Raw genomic sequence first — 21,198 nt, forward strand, 5'->3', positions numbered from 1 at the left:
GACATCTGTAAGGCTGCTACCTGGAGCTCTCTCCATACCTTCGCAGCCCATTATTGTTTCGACAAGGCTGGCAGACAAGATTCCATCTTTGGCCAGTCTGTGCTACACAACTTATTTGCGAATTGAGGTACCAACATCCTTCTGCCAACCCAGTAGGGTTCAGGATGCCCTCTACTAAATTCCACCCCAGTTCTGGTGCCTGTTGCACATCTTTGGGTAGATTTGGTGCATTGCTCGGGCATCCTCAGCTCGGTACTCACCCATATGTGAGAACTACCATCCTGCTTGTCCTATGAGAACGCAGAGTTGCTTATCTATAATAGGTGTTCTCACAGGACAGCAGGATGTTAGTCCTCACAAAACCCGCCCGCCACCCCGCGGAGTTGGGTTCATTTACATTTTCTTATTTTATTTTTCGCATGTACTTTTTACTATGAGACTGAAGGGGGACCCCTGCTGGCTGCAGGGTTGGTGCTATGCTGGGCATGCCCAGTAGGTGCCAGTCAAAGTTCTAGAAACTTTGACAAAAGTGTTCCGTGATTGGGTTCCATCCTGATGATGTCACCCATATGTGAGGACTAACATCCTGCTGTCCTGTGAAAACACCTCTTACAGGTAAGCAACTCTGCTTTATCTCTGGCAGGCAGGGTTGGGTAGTTTGAAATGATTGTTCTTCCCAAGTGGTTATATTTATTCCAAACTATCCCCTGCTATTTGTTGAAGAAAGATCTTAATCGCATAGAAATTATTCTGCGAAGTTTTCTGTGGAGGGGCTCTAAGCCCAGATTAGCATTGGGGAAGTTGATGGGGAGATGGGAGCAAGGGAGTCTTTGATTAACTAATTTGCGATCGTACAACCTGGCCTGCAATCTCAGACACATAGGGGACTGGATATAGGGGTCTGAATACTATACTCCAGTTGCCACAGAGCATGCTTATCTTTGCCCTCTACATCCTAGTTACATATTACATGTACCTTTGTTGGTTCTGCCTCAACATATCAAACATAGCCCCTTGGTTTATCCCTTGGTTAAAACATGGAGGTTTTTTCTATGTTGCAGCTTAAGAATATGAAATCTCTATTTATGCCCTTTCAAGGTAATAAAGATTTTTTGCCAGGGAGCTATTCCAGGGTGTATTTCAGTGGAATGAGCAGGGCTTGAAAAATGTTTCCCAATTCTTTGACAATGAAGGTTATATAAATCTTTTTATATGTTGAAAGAGGAATTTCAATTAGATTTGAAGCATTTCTGTGCCTACCTACAATCTAGACATTTTATACAGTCGTTGCAGTTGAATTATTGGGGACAGGAGAATAGAGTATTGCTTTCTGATTTGTTTGATGTTTCTGACCCATCTAGACATACTGTTTCATTTTGATATCGTCTATTGTTGAGCAAAGCTCTTCCCAAATCCTATGCAGTGATTTTACAAGCCTGGGAAAGAGAACTGGGAATGGTGTTGACACAAGCACTGTATGTGAAACTATTTGGCAGAATTCGTTCTCGTTCATGTAATGTTTTCTTGCAAGAACTGCAGTTTAAATTTTTAATGTGCTTTCATATTTCACCAACTAGAGCATTCTGTATGCGTTTAATTGATAACAGAGATATGTAAGAAATGTGGCTCCCCTATAGGGGCGTTGGGACATTATTTTTGGAGCTGCCCGAGGATTGTCTTCTATTGGCATTACATAGTTCATTACACCTCTAATATTACAGGCATAGTTTTGCCGTTCAATGTTAAAGTGCTCCTTTTGGATTTTACTCGGAATGTTGTATTTGTGAATCGGCACCAGAAGTTATGGGCCATAAAATACTCTTACTTGCAAAAAAATGTATCTTGCAATGTTGGCTTATACCGGATTCTCCCACAGTGACTCTCTGGAGGAATCAAGTTCATCAGCTTTGTGTTTATGAAAAATATATTGAAAAAATGGATGTTTTCAAGAAGTGCAGGACTTTTTACATGTATGGGACTCCTACATACAAGCATTGCCTCCGCGAGCACGCAGTGGGATTTTGAATGATTTCTAGCTTTTGAGTCATTTAATTTTTATAAGACTGTATGTTGTTTACTGCCATTGTCTGGTCTAAGACGTGGGTGGGGAGGGGGGATATTTGGTTTACGCTGTTGATTGCTGTTTGTACTGGACACTGTACAGAGTACAGCAGTGAAAATGATTCAACCATAAAGAAATACTATAATAATAATCCCCAACCCCAACTAAGTTAGTTCTCCATTTTGGCGAGGTTTGCAATAAAAAACAGGGAAGGAGACATAACGTCCAAAGCTCTCCAAGACTTCTTAGGCTGCCAGATCAAAGCCAATATTGGCATATGACCTACAGCTGTCTGCGCCATAATCACCCACTGTTTCTGCTTCCCTTTTTTATGCCAATCCACAATTGCCTTAAGGTGTGAAGCAGCATAGTACCATATCATATTGGGAACCCCTAGTCCATCCTGTAGTTTGGGGAAAAGAATCCTCCGGCCACTCTTGGGGGGGGGGGGGGGGGGAGTGTTTCTCTGCCATATATATTATATAATATGTCTCTGCCATTGTTTCAGCATTGCATTAGGCACCCCTGTAGGCAAGGTCTGAAATAAATAACTGAATCTGGGAAGGATATTCATTTTTACCGTAGGTACTCTCCCCAGCCACGAGGTATATCTGTCCCATTCTTCCAAGTCTTTATATATATGAGCAAGTAAGGGAGGATGGTTCCGCTGGAACAGTTTGTCTACTCTATTTTATTTTGTGTCTAGCCCAGTTAAAGGGAAATTTAGTCTTCAACAACCTTTCTTGCAAATAGGGAACGGTCACATTTAATATCTCAGATTTATCTCAATTAATCTTAAACTCAGAGATTAGACTAAATTTCTCCATTTCTGCCACTGTCTCCATTAATGACTCAGATGGATTTGCTAAAGTAAAAAGTATGTCATCTGCGAACAAGGATAATTTTAAAGAGTATTCCCCTACATTAGTTCCTGTAATTTTAGAATTAGCTCAGAATTTGGTTGCAAACAGTTAAAAAAAAAAAAAATATATATAGCGAAAAGTAGAGGGGCTAGAGGACAACCCTGTCTTGTGCCTTGACTAACAGAAAAGATATCAGAATAACCCCCATTGACTTTGATACAGGCTTTGGGCAGTTAATACAGTTTGCGAATCCATTGAATAAAAACGTTTCCAAACTGCATCTTCTCCAACGTTTTGAATAGAAATAGCCAATATACCATATCCAACGCCTTTTCAGCATCCATTGTAAGGAACAAGGACGGGATCTCCTTCTTTCTCATTCACCATATAATATCCACAATTTTGCAAACATTATCAGAAGCCATAAGGCCCAGAATGAACCCTGCCTGATTTGAATGTGTTATAGAAGATATAAAGCTATTCAATCTGCCAGGATCTTTGCCAGAATTTTCAAATCTAGATTAATAAGTGAAATAAGGCGGTATGAGTTGGGTCACATCCCGGCTTAACCAGAATAGTTATACCTGCTAAGTTAGAATTTTGCAATAGAGTACTTTTCACCTCTGAGAAAATTAAACATCTTTGCCAATGGGGCACTTAAAGATTTTGAAAATTTCTCATAAAATGAATCCATGAACCCGTCAAGACCTGGTGATTTGCCAGGTTTCAATTTTTTAACAGTTATTAACACTTCCAATTGTGATAGCTCTTTATAAAGTCTGCTTCTCTGATCGGGCGATGTGATTGGCAAGGAGATATCACTTAGATACTTAGATACGGATGGGGCCATAGATTTAAAGGAGTTAGACAAGAACATAAGAACATAAGAAAATGCCATACTGGGTCAGACCAAGGGTCCATCATGTTACCATAGGCACTGCCATTAGCAATGGTAACATGGAATAGACTTAGTTTTTAGGTACTTGCCAGGTTCTTGTGGCCTGGATTGGCCACTGTTGGAAGCAGGATGCTGGGCTTGATGGACCCTTGGTCTGACCCAGTATGGCATTTTCTTATGTTCTTATGTTCTTGTCTAACTCCTTTAAATCTATGGCCCCATCCGGGCTATACAATTCTGAATAGATCTGCAGAAACCACAATCTTTTATCCTAGTTTGCAGTCAACATGTCCCCCGCCTTGTCTTTAATTTTAACCACATTATTTTGGAAAGATCTTCTTTTTAATTTATTAGCTAACAACCTCCCCACTTTATTTCTGCCCTCAAAGAAAGTTTGTTGCACAAGTTCTAAATTGTGTGCAATAGTGGCAGAATCCAGCTCTGATAACCAAGCCCTACATTCTTCCAGCTGACACAAGACTGACTGAGATAATGTTCTCTTATGAGATTGTCCTAAACTCAAGATCTGACTTCCTCCCTATTTCATTCTTTCTCTTTTTTTTATAGGAAACTCTAGAAATCAACTTCCCTTGAATCACTGCCTTCAAACAATGTCAGACCACTACTGGAGACATAACTGTATTTTCATTTAAATCTAGATACTCACTTGTGTGGTAAATTCCTCATCCTCCAATAAAGTATCGTTCAACCTCCAATACTGTCGTCCTTTATCATAATTCTGGAATGTTAAGGTTAATCATATGGGGGCGTGATCTGACCATGTTATCGGTTCAATATTTGCAGCTGTCACTCTATTAATAATCTCCCTATCTAATAGAAGCAAATCAATTCTTGAGTATAATTTATGAGGGCAGGAGAAAAAAGTGGAATTCCTGGACCTGGGATTGCGAGATCTCCATACATCAATAACATTCCCCTTATTCAGGAAGGCCTTGAACAAGCCATGGGACTACTGAGAATCCGAATTGTGACAGAGGAGTTATCTATAACAGGATTCTGGATAACATTAAAATCTCCCCCTATAATTAAATGGCCTACTGCCGTCTCCACAAAAGCAACAAAAAAATCCCCTTATTTGGAGCATAAATATTAAGTAACTTATATGTTTCTTCCTCTACGAATATTACTAAAATGAGATACCTATCCCCAGGATCCCTATAACAAGATTTATATTAAAAAATAAAATCTTTCCTAAATAGAATTCCCAAACCAGCATATTTTGCAGCTTTAGTACTTGCAGCCCAATACCTAGAGGGATAATTGTCTGATCTCATTAGAACTCATATCTTCCTTTCAGATGGGTTTCTTGCAGCATCACAATTCCAGCCTGCATTCTATCCAGATCTTTATATAATAATTGTCTTTTCCGATGAGTATTCAGGCCCTTTACATTCAGAGACAAAAGCTTAAAGTGCATCATTATGAATCATATAGAATTGTATATAGTGCCTCTTTACTTGCTCCCAAGCCCCAACATACATGCAAACAGCCCATCTCACCTTCACCACTATGCCGCCTCTTCTCTTGTACCCATATCCAGTCTCCACATTTTTCTTTTTGGCTGACATCTCCCCTTCCCAAGATTTCCCCCTTCCCAAACCCCAGAATTATCTGCAATATCCCCCTAGCAGATCCACCATGACCTCCAGAGGAAAAGACATTGAGGCAGATGGTCTCCAAACCAAGCAATCATTAAAAATATTGAAAACAATGAAAACATTAGAGTAATAAAATAAAAACAAAATAAAGAAAGTATCAGCAAACATTAACGCTTATGATAACTCCAGTTCTTGGGCATCAGTTTATAGAATTTATGACAAGAAGCAGAACCAATATAAATAATCCCTGTTGATCCTTATATAGGAAATGGACCAGATCGCAAACAAACACTATTCCAAAAATAGAAATAGAGTATCCAATTCATCATAGGTTATCCCATCAGTTAAGTAGTCACTGTTGCTCATGTGGCATCTGTAGAAAAGGCTAAGCCCCCCCCCCCCCAGGAATTCCTTTGTAGACACCTGCTTCCCTTCCCGATGTGCTGCCATCGTAGATGTTCCTCTTTCTGCGAGGTAACGGTAGTTGGCCTTTGTCTCCTTTCAATTTCCATAAAGCCAGCTTATTTCAAAGCTGCTATGACATCATCCACCTTCTTGAACCTGGACGATGCTCCATAAATGGTGAACTATAGGCCAATAGGATATAGCCATCAGTACCGTATATTTTCTTTTGCAAAAAGTGGGATTTTCTTTTGCGAAGTGGGATTTGAGATATGTCAGCAAGAATTCCTATGTCCTGACCTTCCCTCTTCCAGGTCAGTTGCTTCCTATCAATGTTGGTAATTGTATGTTTTATTGCATAGTTGTGGAAGCATGTTATTATATTCCTGGGTCTGTTAGCTATTTTCTGCCTAAGGGTTCAATGAGCCCTATCCAACTTAATGGATTGGAGCGGTTCTTGGTCATCATGTTCCGGGGATTGCAGTAAGCTTCTGCAGATCTGGATGATCTCAGATTCACAATCCATAAATTTGGGGGTCTTCAGCATTCCTCTAAAATGTGAGTTACACTGCCACAATCTGTTTTCAAGATCATCTAGCTTATCCGATAATTCACACTCCAGTTGCAAAGATTTATGTTGTTCTTGTAAACGATGTAACTCTTCAGCTTGTGCCTCAGTTTTATTATCTGTTTCATCCAAGCAATGGCCCAATTCAGACATTTCCTCTTTCATTTCTGCCATTAAAGCCATCATTTCTTTTTTATAATTTTTGATATCTTGCCTTAACTCGCAGAGCCAGCTTCAGAATTCCGTGCATGTCGGCATTTCATTCTTAGAGAGAAGTGCTGTGCCTTTGGGGCCTACTTCCGGTTCAGCGCTGCTACCTACTGCCATCATCTCAGACTCAGCCTCCCGACCTTCATAAAGTTTAGTATAAGAAATGAAAATAGACAGTTTTCTTCTTGACAGACATTGCCCATCTTTAGAGAGCGACTCCAGTATTCTGAACCATGAATCGCTCTTAGATGCCCAAGATAGATGCTCGATTCACCCGCTTGTTGGATGAGCTCCAATTTAGGCTACCATCTGCCCTGATGACATCATTTCCTCCCCAGCACACTCTTTCTAATTGGCTAGTAGATTGCATCTCCCTCTGTTATGCCCAGGAGGTCTTGAATCTAGTGGGGCATGTTAAGCCTCAGTGGCAATGATAGCCCACCTAAGATCAGCCTTCATGTTAGAGGTCTGTGAAATGGAATTCTCCCCACACATTCACATCGCATTAGTGCTTGGACAGGGACTCCAGATGTGACAGTAGAATTGACAAGTATTTCCTAACAAGTCTCTTTGAGATGTAGAACCCAACTCCCATCGCTCTAGGGTCCTGTTATTTTGGTTCCAGGCTGCCTCTATAAAAAAGACAGAAAATACAAAAATGGCTTGTTGCATCCAAAAACTGCTCAAAATTTCTAGAAAGTTTGAAATCAAATTTCAGTGCCAGGTTCCATCGGATATCACCCATATGTGAGGACTGATATCCTGCTGTCCTTGGAGAACACTTGTTAAAAGTAAGCAACTCTGCTTTATTTGCATTACCTGGTTAGTTACAGCAGCTTATGGTTGACTACCTGATTCCCAGATTCACAATCAGGCCCCTGATGCTCCACCTGTGCCTAGAGGAACCACTTAAACTGCTCCCTGTGGAGCCAAGCCTTTTCCACTTTACCTTACTGAAAAAATCTTAGCCCTCTGGAGGACATTTGTATTGTGCTATGTCTTGTATGTTATTTATAACTCTTCATTCTCTGTAATCAGTATTGCCTCACACTGGATCTTGCTATTTTGTTCTGCTATTGACTGTAGACTGTAATTTGCTGATGGATAGATATCTCACTAATATAACAATGATGTAACATGCTTTCAGGCTAATTTTAAAATGAGCACGTGTGCACCCATACATGCAAGTATTGGTGTGCAAGCAGAGATAACGCTGGAATTTTAAATCATGCACACACTTGTATACATATGATTTAAAATACACCTGCTGCGCGTAATTATGCTCCTAATTTTAAGAGGCTACTCGAGCAAACCTACTTCACGTATCATCCAGAGGACTTTGCTGGCTTTAATGTGCATTTGTAAGCGGATTTTAAAACACATTCGCATGAGGGACTCTCCCAGTTTTTCCAATTAGTCAACCAGTTTACCCAGTCAATCTCAGTCATCCAGACCCCATTGGTTCTTCATCCTGCACTCCTTCCAGTTGACCCAGACCCCGCACCATGTTGTGTAAGCCCTAAAACATGATTTCTGCAAACTTGCTCCTCATCAGGAGCAGGAGTAAATTTATGTGGCGAACAAGCTACCATGTGCGGCAGCCTCTGGTTTTAAAATATGGAGTTGTATGTGAACTGTTGGCCCTGCCCTGAAATGCCCATGCCCCACCCAGTCACCGCCCCATTCCACTCCCTTATTTTTTTGCTCTCACACACGCATATACACACGTAAATCGCGGCTTTTAAAATCCACATTGCTCACACACGGCCCACATATTCGCATATATGGGCATTTTATCGCAAGCAACACTTTTAAAATCAACCCCTTTGAACTCTTATGGTGGAAAAGCAAGACAAATAGAAACAATGATGATTTTTGCTTTGCTTTTTCATGTGACATTTCATTCCCTTAGAACAAATTGTGATAAAAATGAGCATGAAAGCAGGGCTTCCACTGGCAATCCCAGTGACAAAATATACAAAAATGTAATTGACAGTGTTTTTGTGGGTCTGTCGGTGGAGCTTTGTCACAGGCAGACTATAATGTCCTACATTTCCACTTCATGGTTTCTGAAGTCACTGAGCCTTTGGTTTGAGGTGTGTATTGCACAACCATCAGTGAATTTTGTAGCCAATGCATTGGTAAATAAACTAAAAAGGGTTTGATATCGGAAAGTGCAAATAGGAGCCAACTGACTGGCAATGAGTTGTTAAGTCCTGTTATGTTTAATACAGATTTGGCAATATTTTGCCAAAGTATAATTATGAATGAATGATGAGGATATTATGGAATAGAATCCTTTTTTAAAATAAACCTCTCATTAGTTCAACTAGATTAGTCTATGAACTTATTGACTAACCTTAACAGAAAGTATGGGGGTAACCTGCATGGAGCGGCAGTTACTACCCTTAACAGAGAACGTATGGGATAATCTGGAAGGAGCAGCAGTTATTATTATAAGCAAATTGCTGGGTAGACTAGATGGACCATTTAGTCTTTTTGTGCCATCATTGCTATGTTACTATGTTAGATGAGATTTCAGCTAAATAGCAGAAAAATATAATGCTAAATCATTCCATTCATTTGCCAGTTCATTATCATTGAATTCACCATGCAATATGTCATAAATTCATTGGGTTTTGCTGCTTGTAATACATTACTAATCCATTATGACAATGTTCACTGAAGCCCATACTGTAATTGTAGGGCCTCATGCATGTCTGGCATTCATTGAAATAGTATAGGACTCAATTCCTAAAAATATTTATTGTAAATTGAATTTGTAGTCTTCCTTTTACTAAATTATATATTTATAGAATCTTATTTTTCCCCTTAGGCCTACATATGATGATATGCCAGATGTTTTCACTCTGCCTACCCCTAAGGAAGATTCTTTTGATGTTTGCCTATTTCCAAGAGATGAGGCAAAAAAGGCAGATGGAGTTGAAGGAGAAAAGCACACCACAGGTGGAGCTGAAGGAGAAAAACACCCTGCTGAATCATGTACTACCAATTCCTGCAAATCAAAAGGGTCTTTCATGCCGCTCTTTCAAAAGCCAGAGCCTACAGCACAAATCTACCATCAAGACCAATGTGTTTGTAGCAATATAAAAAATGTTATTCCATTAAACAATGTTGCAGCTACCAGCCATGAAGCCTTGTTCGGTGCCGTTACCACATTACCTCATAGTTCTCTTTCTAGCCCTCTAGCTCTCAATTACTTTTGTAGCCCTGAAATTGCCAAGAATGTGCTTTCACCCAGGAGACTGGATCAGGCCATGCCACAAATGTGTATAAAACAGGAACACAGAGATAAATACCCAAGTTCTGTTGGGGTGTCACCATCACATCATGTAAACAATCCATCAGTTTCACATCTGAAAACAACCATTGACCCAGGCAGCTCTTCACATACAAACTCAGGTTTACTTATTTGGAAACATGATGGCTTAAAATCTCAGGATAAAACTAGGACTTCTGAATTATACCTCAGGAATCTAGTAAGCTCCCACAGTAGTGGGGTACACCAGCACATAACAGAAGATGGTCGGTGGAGTAGAATCAGTTTAAACTCTGTGGATGAAGTCATCGAAGAAGTTATTTTGAAGTACTGTTATGGAATTTCACCTGCAAAATTATCCAGCAAAGATGAAGAAATTAATAATTCTTCCTTAAACTTTCAATCACTTTTGGGGCAGAGCAATACAGAGGGATCCGATATAAGTTTTGATTTGAATGTACCTATTCAATCTGGAGTTTATCATTCCAAGGACTTTGTCAAAGAAATTGGCCATCTTCAAGAAATTCATGTCAGCCTGCAAGATAATAATTATGAATCACAGCTCAACTCTGTACTTCAGGCTTATCCAGTGAAAGGAGAAGAAGAGAAGATGGAGGATCACAGTAAAGAAGCAGTTATTCAACCTCTGTCTCATGTACCACCTTCCTTTGTGGGGAAAACTTGGTCTCAGATAATGCATGAGGATGATTTAAAAGTGGATGCACTTGTAAAGGACTTCAAAAAAGGGCGTTTCCGAAGTTACTTTGATAATGAATCCTTGACCAACTGTGGGGAGAAGAGTAGTAAAAAGCAGAAAACAGAAGGAAGTATTGAGCCTCTTACAGATAACAAAACAGAGATTGCATTAGTTAAAACACTGCCGCTTGTTAGTGATCATGTGAGTGATAGTACAGATTCTCATAACCCCTCTTTAGCTTCCGATACTCTGTGCAAATCATCAATTATCAGGAATCCTGGAAGAAAGACATGGCGCCTTGCTTCAAGATGTCAGATTGTTAAGGTCAGCCATGGGACTCAGACCAGTGTGGTCAACTACCCAGTGATCAAGAGAAAAGTCATAAGGAAGGAACAAAGGCCTCTTTCAGAAGAAGCAAAGTTTGATTGGTTGGAAAATGAAAGAACACCGGAAATGAAAACCAGGCTTTGTGCTCTCAAGCTTCCTGAGTCATACAACAAACTTTTAAGGCCTGTACAGCCCAATAGTGTGGTCTATGTTCTTTCCTATCCAGAGACAAATCCATGTAGAGGAAAACCTGGTATTCAAAAAACGGGGAGAAACCAGTGCTCCACAAATAGGAAAGATTGTATAAGGTATAAATACAAACCTTGTCCTCTGAAGTACTATGACCCACTGACTAATAGGGTTCTGAAAACACCTCCCAGGAGTGCAGTAAGAGGAAAGGGTAAGAAAGCTCCTTGTGCTCGGCAGCTGTTCAGGAATCTTAGCATTGATTTGAACATGAAGAAAATAGATGATGGGCAGAAAGAAAGTGTTCCATCTAAGAAGTCTCTTAATTTGTCAGATTTCAGCAGCTCATCTTCAGCTCCTCTGCTTGCAGATGTGACAAAGGGGAAGGATTTCAGCTCACGTCTGAGGCCAGATGGGCCTTCAGATTCTGCTGAGGGATCTGAGTTGGCTCAGTCAGAGGAGAAGCCCTATAAGCACCTTATTTCCCCTCTGGATCACAGTCAGTTGGCAAGAGAGACTCCGTTATCATCACTGAACAGCATTAAGAAGCCAATTAAGAGTCCACTGTTGAAAAGCAGAAATCCAAAGATGTCGAAGAAAAAGAAAGAAGACCCGAGGAGGGAGCTTGATTTTTCTAAAAAATCTTCCGAAGTCATGCATATCACACACGCTGTTAGAAGTGGAAGGAGAAAAGTTCTGGGAAAGGAAGGTTGTGGAACAAGGAAAATGCGAAAGGCCCAGATGAATAACTCTTCTGGCCAAATGTTTTCTGTTCAGGGATGTCAAACAGGGCAAGCAACTACTGAGAAAAAGTCTTACAAAGGGAAAACCTGATGTAAACAAAGTTAGAGGGTAGAAAAGTTTTTGATTTCTTTTCCCTTCAGGCGTGTTAAAAAAAAAAACCAGACAAAAAAAGACTGTGTTCCCAAGTGACCAGATCTAGCTTCTTCTAACCTAAAGGAGCAGGTGATGAGTGGGAATAGATGTCTTCCCAGCACTGCCAGGAGATCCTCTAGTAGAGTGGCTCAAACTAGTAGTGGGTCCTATTCATGCAAAGTATGAGAAGGTTCCTGCTAAATAACCAGAGAATAGACTGTGGAAGAAGTGTGTGACGTAAAGGTGCTATGACAAAGTCCTGTTGAGTTACAATAGGAATAAACCTATAACTGTTCCACAGTAGTGGAAAACAAGTACACTGCATATTGCACAATGACTGTTCAAGTTTGAACATTCTACATAACTTTTTATATTTGAATTGAGCACTTAAGGCCCTATTTACTAGACTCTGCTGCATCTTTGCACATGGGTTATCTAGAGATAATGCCACAAACATGCTCCTAAGCTAAAATGCTTTAGATTCTTAGCATAAACTGCTTACCAAAACCTCAGCTTGTTCCAAATGCATTCTTCAATTGATTTTTCACCTTGGGAGTTTATACCTTACATTTTCTAAAAGAAAAGCATACGAGTAAAAATTCTGTGTCCTGTGGAGTGCTTTAAATGTATTTGTCGAGAAAAATATCTAAAACTCCTAAAAAATGGGTGTGCAGTGCCCTCTGGAGGGGGGGAGGGGTAATTTTTAATTGCCCACATTGGTTCAGAGTCTATGAATACTTTTTACCCATGGACTGTGAAAACTGGGGCAAAGTAAAAGTTTGCATGTACTGCATCATTTGAAAATGATCTCAGGAAAACCAGCAGCCCATGTTTTATATCTGTTGATTTGTGCAGATAGTTTTCCCAAGAAAAAGTTCATGCATACTTTAGGAATTTAGAAAATGTGCACTTACCTACAAGACCCTTTCCAGCCCAGCCCCCAAGAATATATCTTCTCAGCTACATGTGTAAATGGCACTACACCCAGACGTTTCTCCGCAGACAGGAAGGGCAACTTTAAAAAAGCCTTTTTCTATGGGTAGAGCACTGCTTTATTTGCAGAAAAATGGCTTTGAAAATTACCCTCTTAATGTTACTTTTGAGTCTGTAGGTTTTGTCGTCGCAGTTGGACAATTTCTTGAGAGCTTGGGATGGATGCAAAGAGAATTCTTTGTGTCCAGGTCCAGATCACAGTTCTTATGGCATTGCATTCTACTGTGTTCTGTAATGTTGGCCAGTGTATTTAGGGCTCCTAGTTTTATGATGTTTGGGGGTTTTTTTTATCTCAGTCTGGTTCATAGTATTTCTTTGCAAGGGCCCAGTTTCCTTTTATAGCATTCATTTATAAAGCTCCTGGAGTTTTCTTTCAAGGTACCAGATGTTGTAGTTCTCATTTTTTTTCAGGGCTGTTAATTTTGAGAAACTGCATTGGCATGGAAACATCTGCCAAATAATACCTTTTAAAGTTGCGAGTGTTAATTACAGCGATTGCCAGTTCTTAGTATTGAAACCTTTGGACATTATGTAGACAGTACACCACAGTAGACACTAAAGTACACCGCAAGAAAATCAGTTAATAGCAAGGAGCTCATGAAACCCATATCATGATTGATACATATGATAATACAGCTGTGTGATATGAATTTTACTTGCATGTTTATGGTTCTTTATTCCTCTCTATGCAATAACGTGGGTTAAAATTGTGTGCTGACATTCAACACACAGTTTAATGCATGGTTTAAAAATGTTTTTAACTCCCAGTGCAGTAAGCTAATGCTATGTTAATGCATTAGGAGTTAAACAAGTGCGCTTCTAGAAAATATGCACACAAACCCGAGTTAAAATGTGTGCTCAATACAGGTTGATGGCACATTTTAAACTCAGGGAGTGGGAAGTATCTAGTCATGATTTATGTGCACAAAAATGCTTTCATCACAGAAAGCATTTTTTGTGCACAGAAAGCTTATTTTTGTATATAAATTCCATTTACAGGTCCCGGTGTTAGAATTTCAGCTTTGTAAAAAGGGGGGAGGGGGGCTGACTGAATACACTACACACTTAAATACAGATGTTTTACTTATAAGTCTGAGAATAAGCAATCAAAGCATAGAGTTTGCATTAAAAATATATACACAAAATACTTTCCTCACAATTCCCAATGTGATGTATTTTAGAAATCCGGGACAACACGTTGGGAAAACAACAACAGTTCATTGGTCACTTCATTAGTCACTGATAAAGTCCAAAAAGCTTTTCCCTCCTTCATGGGTCACTTCATTAACATTGGTAATGTCCAAAGCTTTTCCTCTGAGCTGTTGGTTGTCTGATTTCAAATAGTTAGTTTGAAGTAGGTCTTTTTATCTTGATTCTGCTGATCTTTGTCCTAGTTTCTTCTCTGGACCACTCCCATGTGCTCGTTGAGGCCCCAACTGTCCTTTATCGCATCAGCAACAAGCAGCTCAGTGTGGCCGAGAGGCTAAGTCCTGTTTTCCTCAGATATCTGTACAGTTAGGGGTAGATTTTAAAAGGAGTGTGAGCAGCGTACATGTGTGCGCGCTACCCGGCACGTACACATGTACGCCCGATTTTATAACATGCACACGCAGGCACGCGCATGTTATATAATTGGGGTTCGGCGCCTTCAAGGGGGTGCACAATTGTGCACCTTGTGCGCGCTGCGCCGAGCCGCACTGCCTTTCCCCGTTCCTTTCCCCCTATCTTTTCTTTTTTCTGTGTTTTATTACAAAACTTACTTCAGCCCTGGGGCTGAAGTAAGTTGCGCGCGCCTGCCGACTGCCAGCACGCAATCCCAAGCACAGCGACACATGACCGCTGTGCCTGGAGCCTCTGACCCTGCCCCACCCACACCACACCCCTTTCCCACCCCTTTAGTAAAGCTCCAGGACTTACACGCGTCCTGGAGCTTTACGCATGTCGCCGGACCTTTTGAAAATAGGCCCGGCACGCGTAACCTTTTGAAAATCCGGCCCATAGCCTTTTTGAGTAACTGCTTTTTCAGTATACCTGATCTCAGGACTTGTGTTTTGTTACAAACAGTTTTTTTTACTAGCAGGCTAAGAAAAATGGCATATTTATTCTCAGAACTTTTAAGTCTTATATCAAATAATTACACTAATATAGGTGGTTCTCTGCTTCATTACTTCTATTGCAGTACAATACTCTTCCGCAAGCTAACTTTCTGCTTAAAATAATTTCCCACAAGCTTTTTCCCATAGGCTGATACAAGCACTGGAAACTTTACTCCACCTCTGACCAGAAGTAAAATTTCCATTGCTAAAAAAACCTGAGTTAAGCCAGTGTACCTCTCTGAATTGGGGAGGAATAGTTAATGACTTAACTTGCATGGATTTTCGTGCAAAGGAACTAAGCAGGATGCACAATTCTACATGCACATATTTGTTAGCGCAAAACTCCTTATTGCATCAGGAGTAACATTTGCACAAAAAAATGTGTACAACTGAGGGTAAAATGGTGCGCTGTGCTGAGTGCACATTATTGCATCGACCCCCTGTAATTGCTGGTTTGTTGACTCTATCTGATATATGATTTCTGAAGTGAACAAAAATGTGGCCAAACTGTCTCTTCATTTGACCACAGTGACTGCGTGGCATCTGTGAGAGCAAGAAAGCAACAAGAAATTCTATGCATAAATAAAGAAACCTCTTTTCCAGGATGCATGCATGTCTGCAATCAGAGTATCTAACATACCCTGGCAGAATCCTTGTGTTTCTCATGGGATGTCCTGGGAATTTGGTGTGGCTAGAATACTGAGTGCAAAGGAGCTCAAAGCAAATATAAAGGAGGTTGCCATGATAAATAGGATAAAAGTAAACCAAAATGAGATCCATAACTTTCAACATCACTCAAATTTTATCTTGTGATTTCATGGCTACAAACATGGGCTTAATGTCACTAATCATCTGAGCTTCCGTCTTCCGCCTTCTGTCGGTAGCTTCCTGGGATCCTCCCCCCACCTCGATCTTGCCCCATTGCCAACAATAACGCAGTACAATGTCCATAATGCTCTTTATTGAGTGGATAAAATGGCCATAGCAATACAAGCATGAACTTCAGCATCAACATACAGAAATACTTTATGCAAATTTAACATTAACCTTTTATAAGACTGGCCTACACCCTCACCAGCAAAGACTGTGTGCTGTTACCCCCCCCTGCTTGCTGCTGCTATCCCAGTGAGGCAGCAGCCCTCCAACCTTCTGCTCCATGAAGGTGGTACCCACTGGCATCCCATTCCATGAATGCCGCCGTGGCTACTGCCGCTCCGTGCAATGTGCTGCCGTCTCACCAACCCCCTGGCCGTCCCTGCAGGCCACGCTTATTTTTGCCAGGCCTCCATTTGGCCACCCGCAGACCAGCCACAATCTTGGTCCGTGCCATGCATTGCATAGATACATCACCCTTTGCCAATTAATTAGGATAATAGCACCCTGCTTCATGCACCCCCACAAGCTTCCCTCTATGTGTAATCTTTGGTGCCTGGACCTTCCCCCTCCCTCAAACAGCAAAGCATCCCCCTATGCAACGGTGAGGGCCCTGCCACTGTTAGCTTAAGGCTGTGACAAAGTTCCACCCACAACCCATGCCCTGTAGCACTGGGCCTCCTTTATGGTGATATGGTGTGGCTAGAACACTGAGTGCAAAGGAGCTCAATGCAAATATAAAGGAGGTTGCCATGAGAAATAGGATAAAAATGTACCAAAATGAGAGCCATACATTTCAACATCAATCTAATTTTATCTTGTGATTTCATGGCTTCGAACATGGGCTTATTGATGTCACTAATCATCTGAGTTTCCACCTTTTGCTTTTTGGTGATTTGGTTTAAATGCACTTTTTTTTCTTAAGAGTGTAATTTTAAAAGCATTAATTTACCTGTGGCAATGGGCTTTTAGAAAATTGCCCTCCCTGTGTCTAGGTAGACTTACCTGAATAGTGCCCCTATACACCTAAGTGTCCCTGCATTTGTGAAGAGGCATTCCATGGGGGTGGGGTTGGTGAGAGGCTTGCACGTACATGTGTATGTTTTGGATTTTTCAAACGTGTATAAATTTATTCGGGAGAAACTACCTGGACAAATTGAGGTATAAATATGTGTAGATAGTTTTTCTGGGATAATTTTCAAAGGGAAGGTAAGTGTGTATTTTTCCTTTGGAAATTTATATAAATTCTGTGGGTAAAAGATCCCCATGAACTTTGCATCTACATAGGCAATTACATAATTATCCCTAAGGGCATTACTGCGAATGAAACCTGTCATCATTTATCATTGGAGGCTGTGGTTTTGGAAATTGCATTTTTTTTTAATTAAATAAAGCAGTCTTCCTTTTTTTGTGGGGAATTTTTTTTTTTAACATGTGCTTGTTGATTCTAGTAGTACTGCGAAAGTGGGAACTGAACTTCTGATGTCATTGCAGGAATTTCATTCCTGCAGTAACACTGAGGCTGGTTTCCAATAATGCAGTTCTGTTTCAAGTGTGCACATACCCACAGAAGTCGCTATGCCTCAGATACACCTGCATTTTCTAACAGGTGTGTGGGAGCCGTACTGTTTAGGAAATACTCCTAATTCTGACCCCCTAACTAATGCATGCATCTTCTCCAGTATGTGTATGCCTGATTATGTGCATAACAGTTTATGTGCACATGGCCCATACATAGAACATCAGCTTACAGGAGGCATCAGAAAAATTGCACCACAGGCCTGAAAGCAAAGTTTTGCCCAGGGGGACGTTGATCTCCTTGTGGAACTGATTGTAGTGGAGGAGAGCTACCTCTTCCCCACCACCTGGGGTCAGGAGACAACAGGGGAGGATGTCTCATGCCTGGCAGCCCCCTCTGGCACTTCAGCTGCCACTTCTCCTATCCCCGAAAGGTAAGAGCTTGCAAGGAGGTAAAACCAAGGAACAATATCAGGAAATATATCCTCATAGAAATGGTGGTGGTTGCACGGAATGGGTTTCCCAGGTAAGCATTAAACAGAAATGGTAACTGACTTCAAGAAAGCATGGCAGAAACAGAAAGCATGCAAGGAGGTAGAGGAAAGCCAAACCACAACTGGGGTCTATAGCTATGCCTCAGGAAGTAAACGGCCATACTAGATGTGCATTACAGTCTTTATCTTAGGTCATTTTATATGTTTTGGGGGTTTTAGGTGGCAAACTTGAAAAAGAAGATGTGGCATCTTATACTTCATGAGGGTGAGTAGTTGGAGCAGGTGTATGCCAGCCTGGCGTGGGCATGTGGTAAATACACTAAAATCTCTTATGGGTATAGGTAAATATTAAGGTCACTTATCATGTACATCTAACACTGTCTAACTTTTAGGAGCTGGGACACATCTACAAAGATGTTAACTAAATATTGGTAAAAATATGGCAAGGTAAAAAAGGTGCTGACTAAAGCATTAGCAAGCAGGAGTGTTTTTTTCTCCTAGAACAAGTAGTTTGTTAGTCCTCACACATCAGTGACATCATCGGATGGAGCCCAGCACAGAAAACTTATGTCAAAGAAACTTTGACTGGCACACTGAGCATGCCCAGCATGCCACTATCCATGTATCCATGCAGGGTCCCTCTTCAGTCTTCTTTTCCACTGAGCTATCATCTTGTGGTTGTGGAGCTCGTGCTCTTTTTGTCTGTGGAAAACATTCTGCAGTTGATTTTTCGACTGTCCTACACTAGGTCCCTCTCGATTCCTCCCGGCCTTAGCTAACTCGGCGGCGCGGAAGTTTTTTCGTACTGTGTGGTCGATCCCCGATAGTGGAGCCCTTGAGGCCCGCAGGTCATTGACCGCTTGTCAACCTTTTTTTGTGCATTCATGGCGTCAGGTTTTCACCAGTTCCCTAATGCCCTTGAACTGTGTTCATCACGGACCCGCACGAGGTGTGTGTCCTCTGCCTGGAGGCATCGTACAATGTCAGGGGATGTCAGTTCTGTGATCAGATGACCCCCCAAGGGCCAGTGCGTCTGCCTGGATAAGATGGAGAAACTCTTCGGGTCAAAGAAATCTGAGCCCTTGCCATTGGTGTCGGGGCAGTTGACACCGAAGGGCCGCAGAGAACCAATAGACACCAGGATCTTTGGTGGAGCATGGTGCCAGTGATCATCCTCTCTCAATCTCTTCTCACTCGTGGATGTCAGGATTGTCTCCATCACCCTCGGTGCTGGAGAAAGACCGGCCAAGCACCGTGGAGGTCCAAGAAACATCACCACCGGTCATGTCTTTGAACGGTACTGGGCTTGGGTCGGCATCTGCTTCATCTGTGATGCCCCAAGGAAACCCCATGGAGAGGAGGTGCCGCCCTCCATCGAACCCACGAGTCCAAGGTATTCCCCACCAATTCCGGTGCCAGGTACTGAGCTTCTTCAGGGCTTCGAGGGAGATCTGGTTACACCTCCTCCTCAGTCCTTCCTGTCATTGGTGGTCTTCTAGGAGGAGTTGGAGTGCAGGGTGCAACTGGCGATTGTTCAAGCCCTCCAGGGTATCGAGCCGCCAGTCCCACCGGTGTAATTACTGATGCCGAAGCCCATGCCTTCCATTTTGGCACCGCTGCTGGAACGCCTCGATGTACTTCAAGGCGTTTTCCCCATGCAGCCGATGCTGGTGGCCTGGGTGCTGTCGATGCTCCACCGGCCATCATTAACCACCTCCTTTTGGTGAGATCCCCAATGTGGATTCTTCCGAGGAGGAAGGGCCTTTGAAGCCGAAGGCACCGTCGAAGCCTCCGCTTCCATGGCCAGTGTTGCCTGGACTGTTCCCGGGATTCTTGGTGACCAAGCAGTCAGATCGGAGAAGGGTGCCTCCATGGACGTCCTTGGGTGATATCAGTGATGATGATGACCCCCCCCTTATGACCTGTGGGGGGATGATTCCTCCAAGTCTTCCTCAGGTGATGTCTCCTCAGACCCATCTCCTCCAGAGGAACGTCGCCAGTACCCGCCTGAGGACTTTGTGGGTTTTGTACGGGCCATGGCAGAAACCATTCTGTTCCAGTTTTCAACGGAAGAGGATGCCAGACACAAAATGCTGGAGGTTCTCCAATTTGTGGATGCCCCAAAGGAGGTGATTGCTATTCCCATTCATGACATATTGAAGGAGCTGCTCCTTAGAATTTGGGAACACTCCATATCAGTGCCCCCGGTAAATAGGAAGGCTGATGCTGTGTATTTGGTTCAGCAGGCCTTGGGGTTTGAGAGGCATCAGCTCGCCCACCAATCAGTCATGGTAGAGTCTGTCCTTTAGAAGGCCAAGTATTCCCGCACCCATGCCTCTGCTCCCCCCCCCCCCCCCCCCCCCCCAGGCCAAGAACATAGGGCTTTGGACGCATTGAGCTGTTGTCTGCCATACTTGTTGTCTGTATCGCCTCCTACCAACTGTACATGACGCAGTATTCCTGGAATCTTTGGAAACAGGTCCAGGAACTGTCCGAGCGCCTGCTCCAACAGCAGCAAGATGCCTTTGCAGTTGTTGTCCAACAAGGCCTGGAATGTGGCAAACACGAGGTGTGTTCCACTTACGATGATTTTGAAACAGCGGCTAGGGAAGCAGCAGCGGGCATAGGCGCCCACAGGATGGCCTGGCTCTGAGCCTCTGATCTCCAGCCGGAGGTTCAGGAGAAGCTCACAGATCTGCAGTGTACTGGGGACAACTTATTTGTTGATAAGGTGAAGAATTCAGTGGCTCAGCTGAAGGACCACCATGAGACTCTCCAGCATCTCTCTGCCAGTTCTTCAGACTCACTGTCCTTGGCCAGGAAGTCCTCATGTCAGTGCCCAAGGAAGCCATTCTACCACCAGAGGAAATATCCACCCGCTTCTTGCGGATGCTCCCAGCGGATAAGGTCTACGGCCCGCCCCAGGCAAATGCAGGTCCCCAGACCTGAGCCGGCACCCCAGTCTAGCCCCGCTACAGGGTTTTGACTGGCTCTGAGGGAGCGTAAACCAACCATCCATCTCCTCGATGTGCAGTCCTCCAGTCGGAGGCTGGCTGCAGTTCTTCCAGGACTGTTGGCCCAATGTGACCTCAGACCAATGGATTCTGTCAATTGCTCGTCGAGGGTACAGACTGAACTTCCTGATGTCCCTCTGGACTCTCCCACTTGCCCCTCCTGGGGTCAGTCCTCACATTAGGACATACTTCTGGTGGAGCTCACCGCCCTCATGGCTGCCA

General features: G+C 42.5%; 1 protein-coding gene across 6 annotated transcripts in view; it reads left to right on the forward strand.

The window, feature by feature from the left end:
• ZDBF2 (zinc finger DBF-type containing 2) overlaps positions 1 to 14,595 on the forward strand; it is an 87,940-nt gene extending 73,345 nt beyond the window's left edge. For all 6 annotated transcript variants that reach the window (XM_029606338.1, XM_029606343.1, XM_029606337.1 and 3 more), the window contains exon 7: positions 9,459 to 14,595. In XM_029606338.1, the coding sequence (XP_029462198.1) occupies positions 9,459 to 11,946 (2,488 nt within the window). In that variant the 3' untranslated portion in view covers positions 11,947 to 14,595. The remainder of the gene's footprint in view (positions 1 to 9,458) is intronic.
• Positions 14,596 to 21,198: the final 6,603 nt, after the last annotated feature.

The sequence above is a fragment of the Rhinatrema bivittatum genome, chromosome 6 (genome assembly GCF_901001135.1).
Source record: "Rhinatrema bivittatum chromosome 6, aRhiBiv1.1, whole genome shotgun sequence".
Taxonomy (NCBI): domain Eukaryota; kingdom Metazoa; phylum Chordata; class Amphibia; order Gymnophiona; family Rhinatrematidae; genus Rhinatrema; species Rhinatrema bivittatum.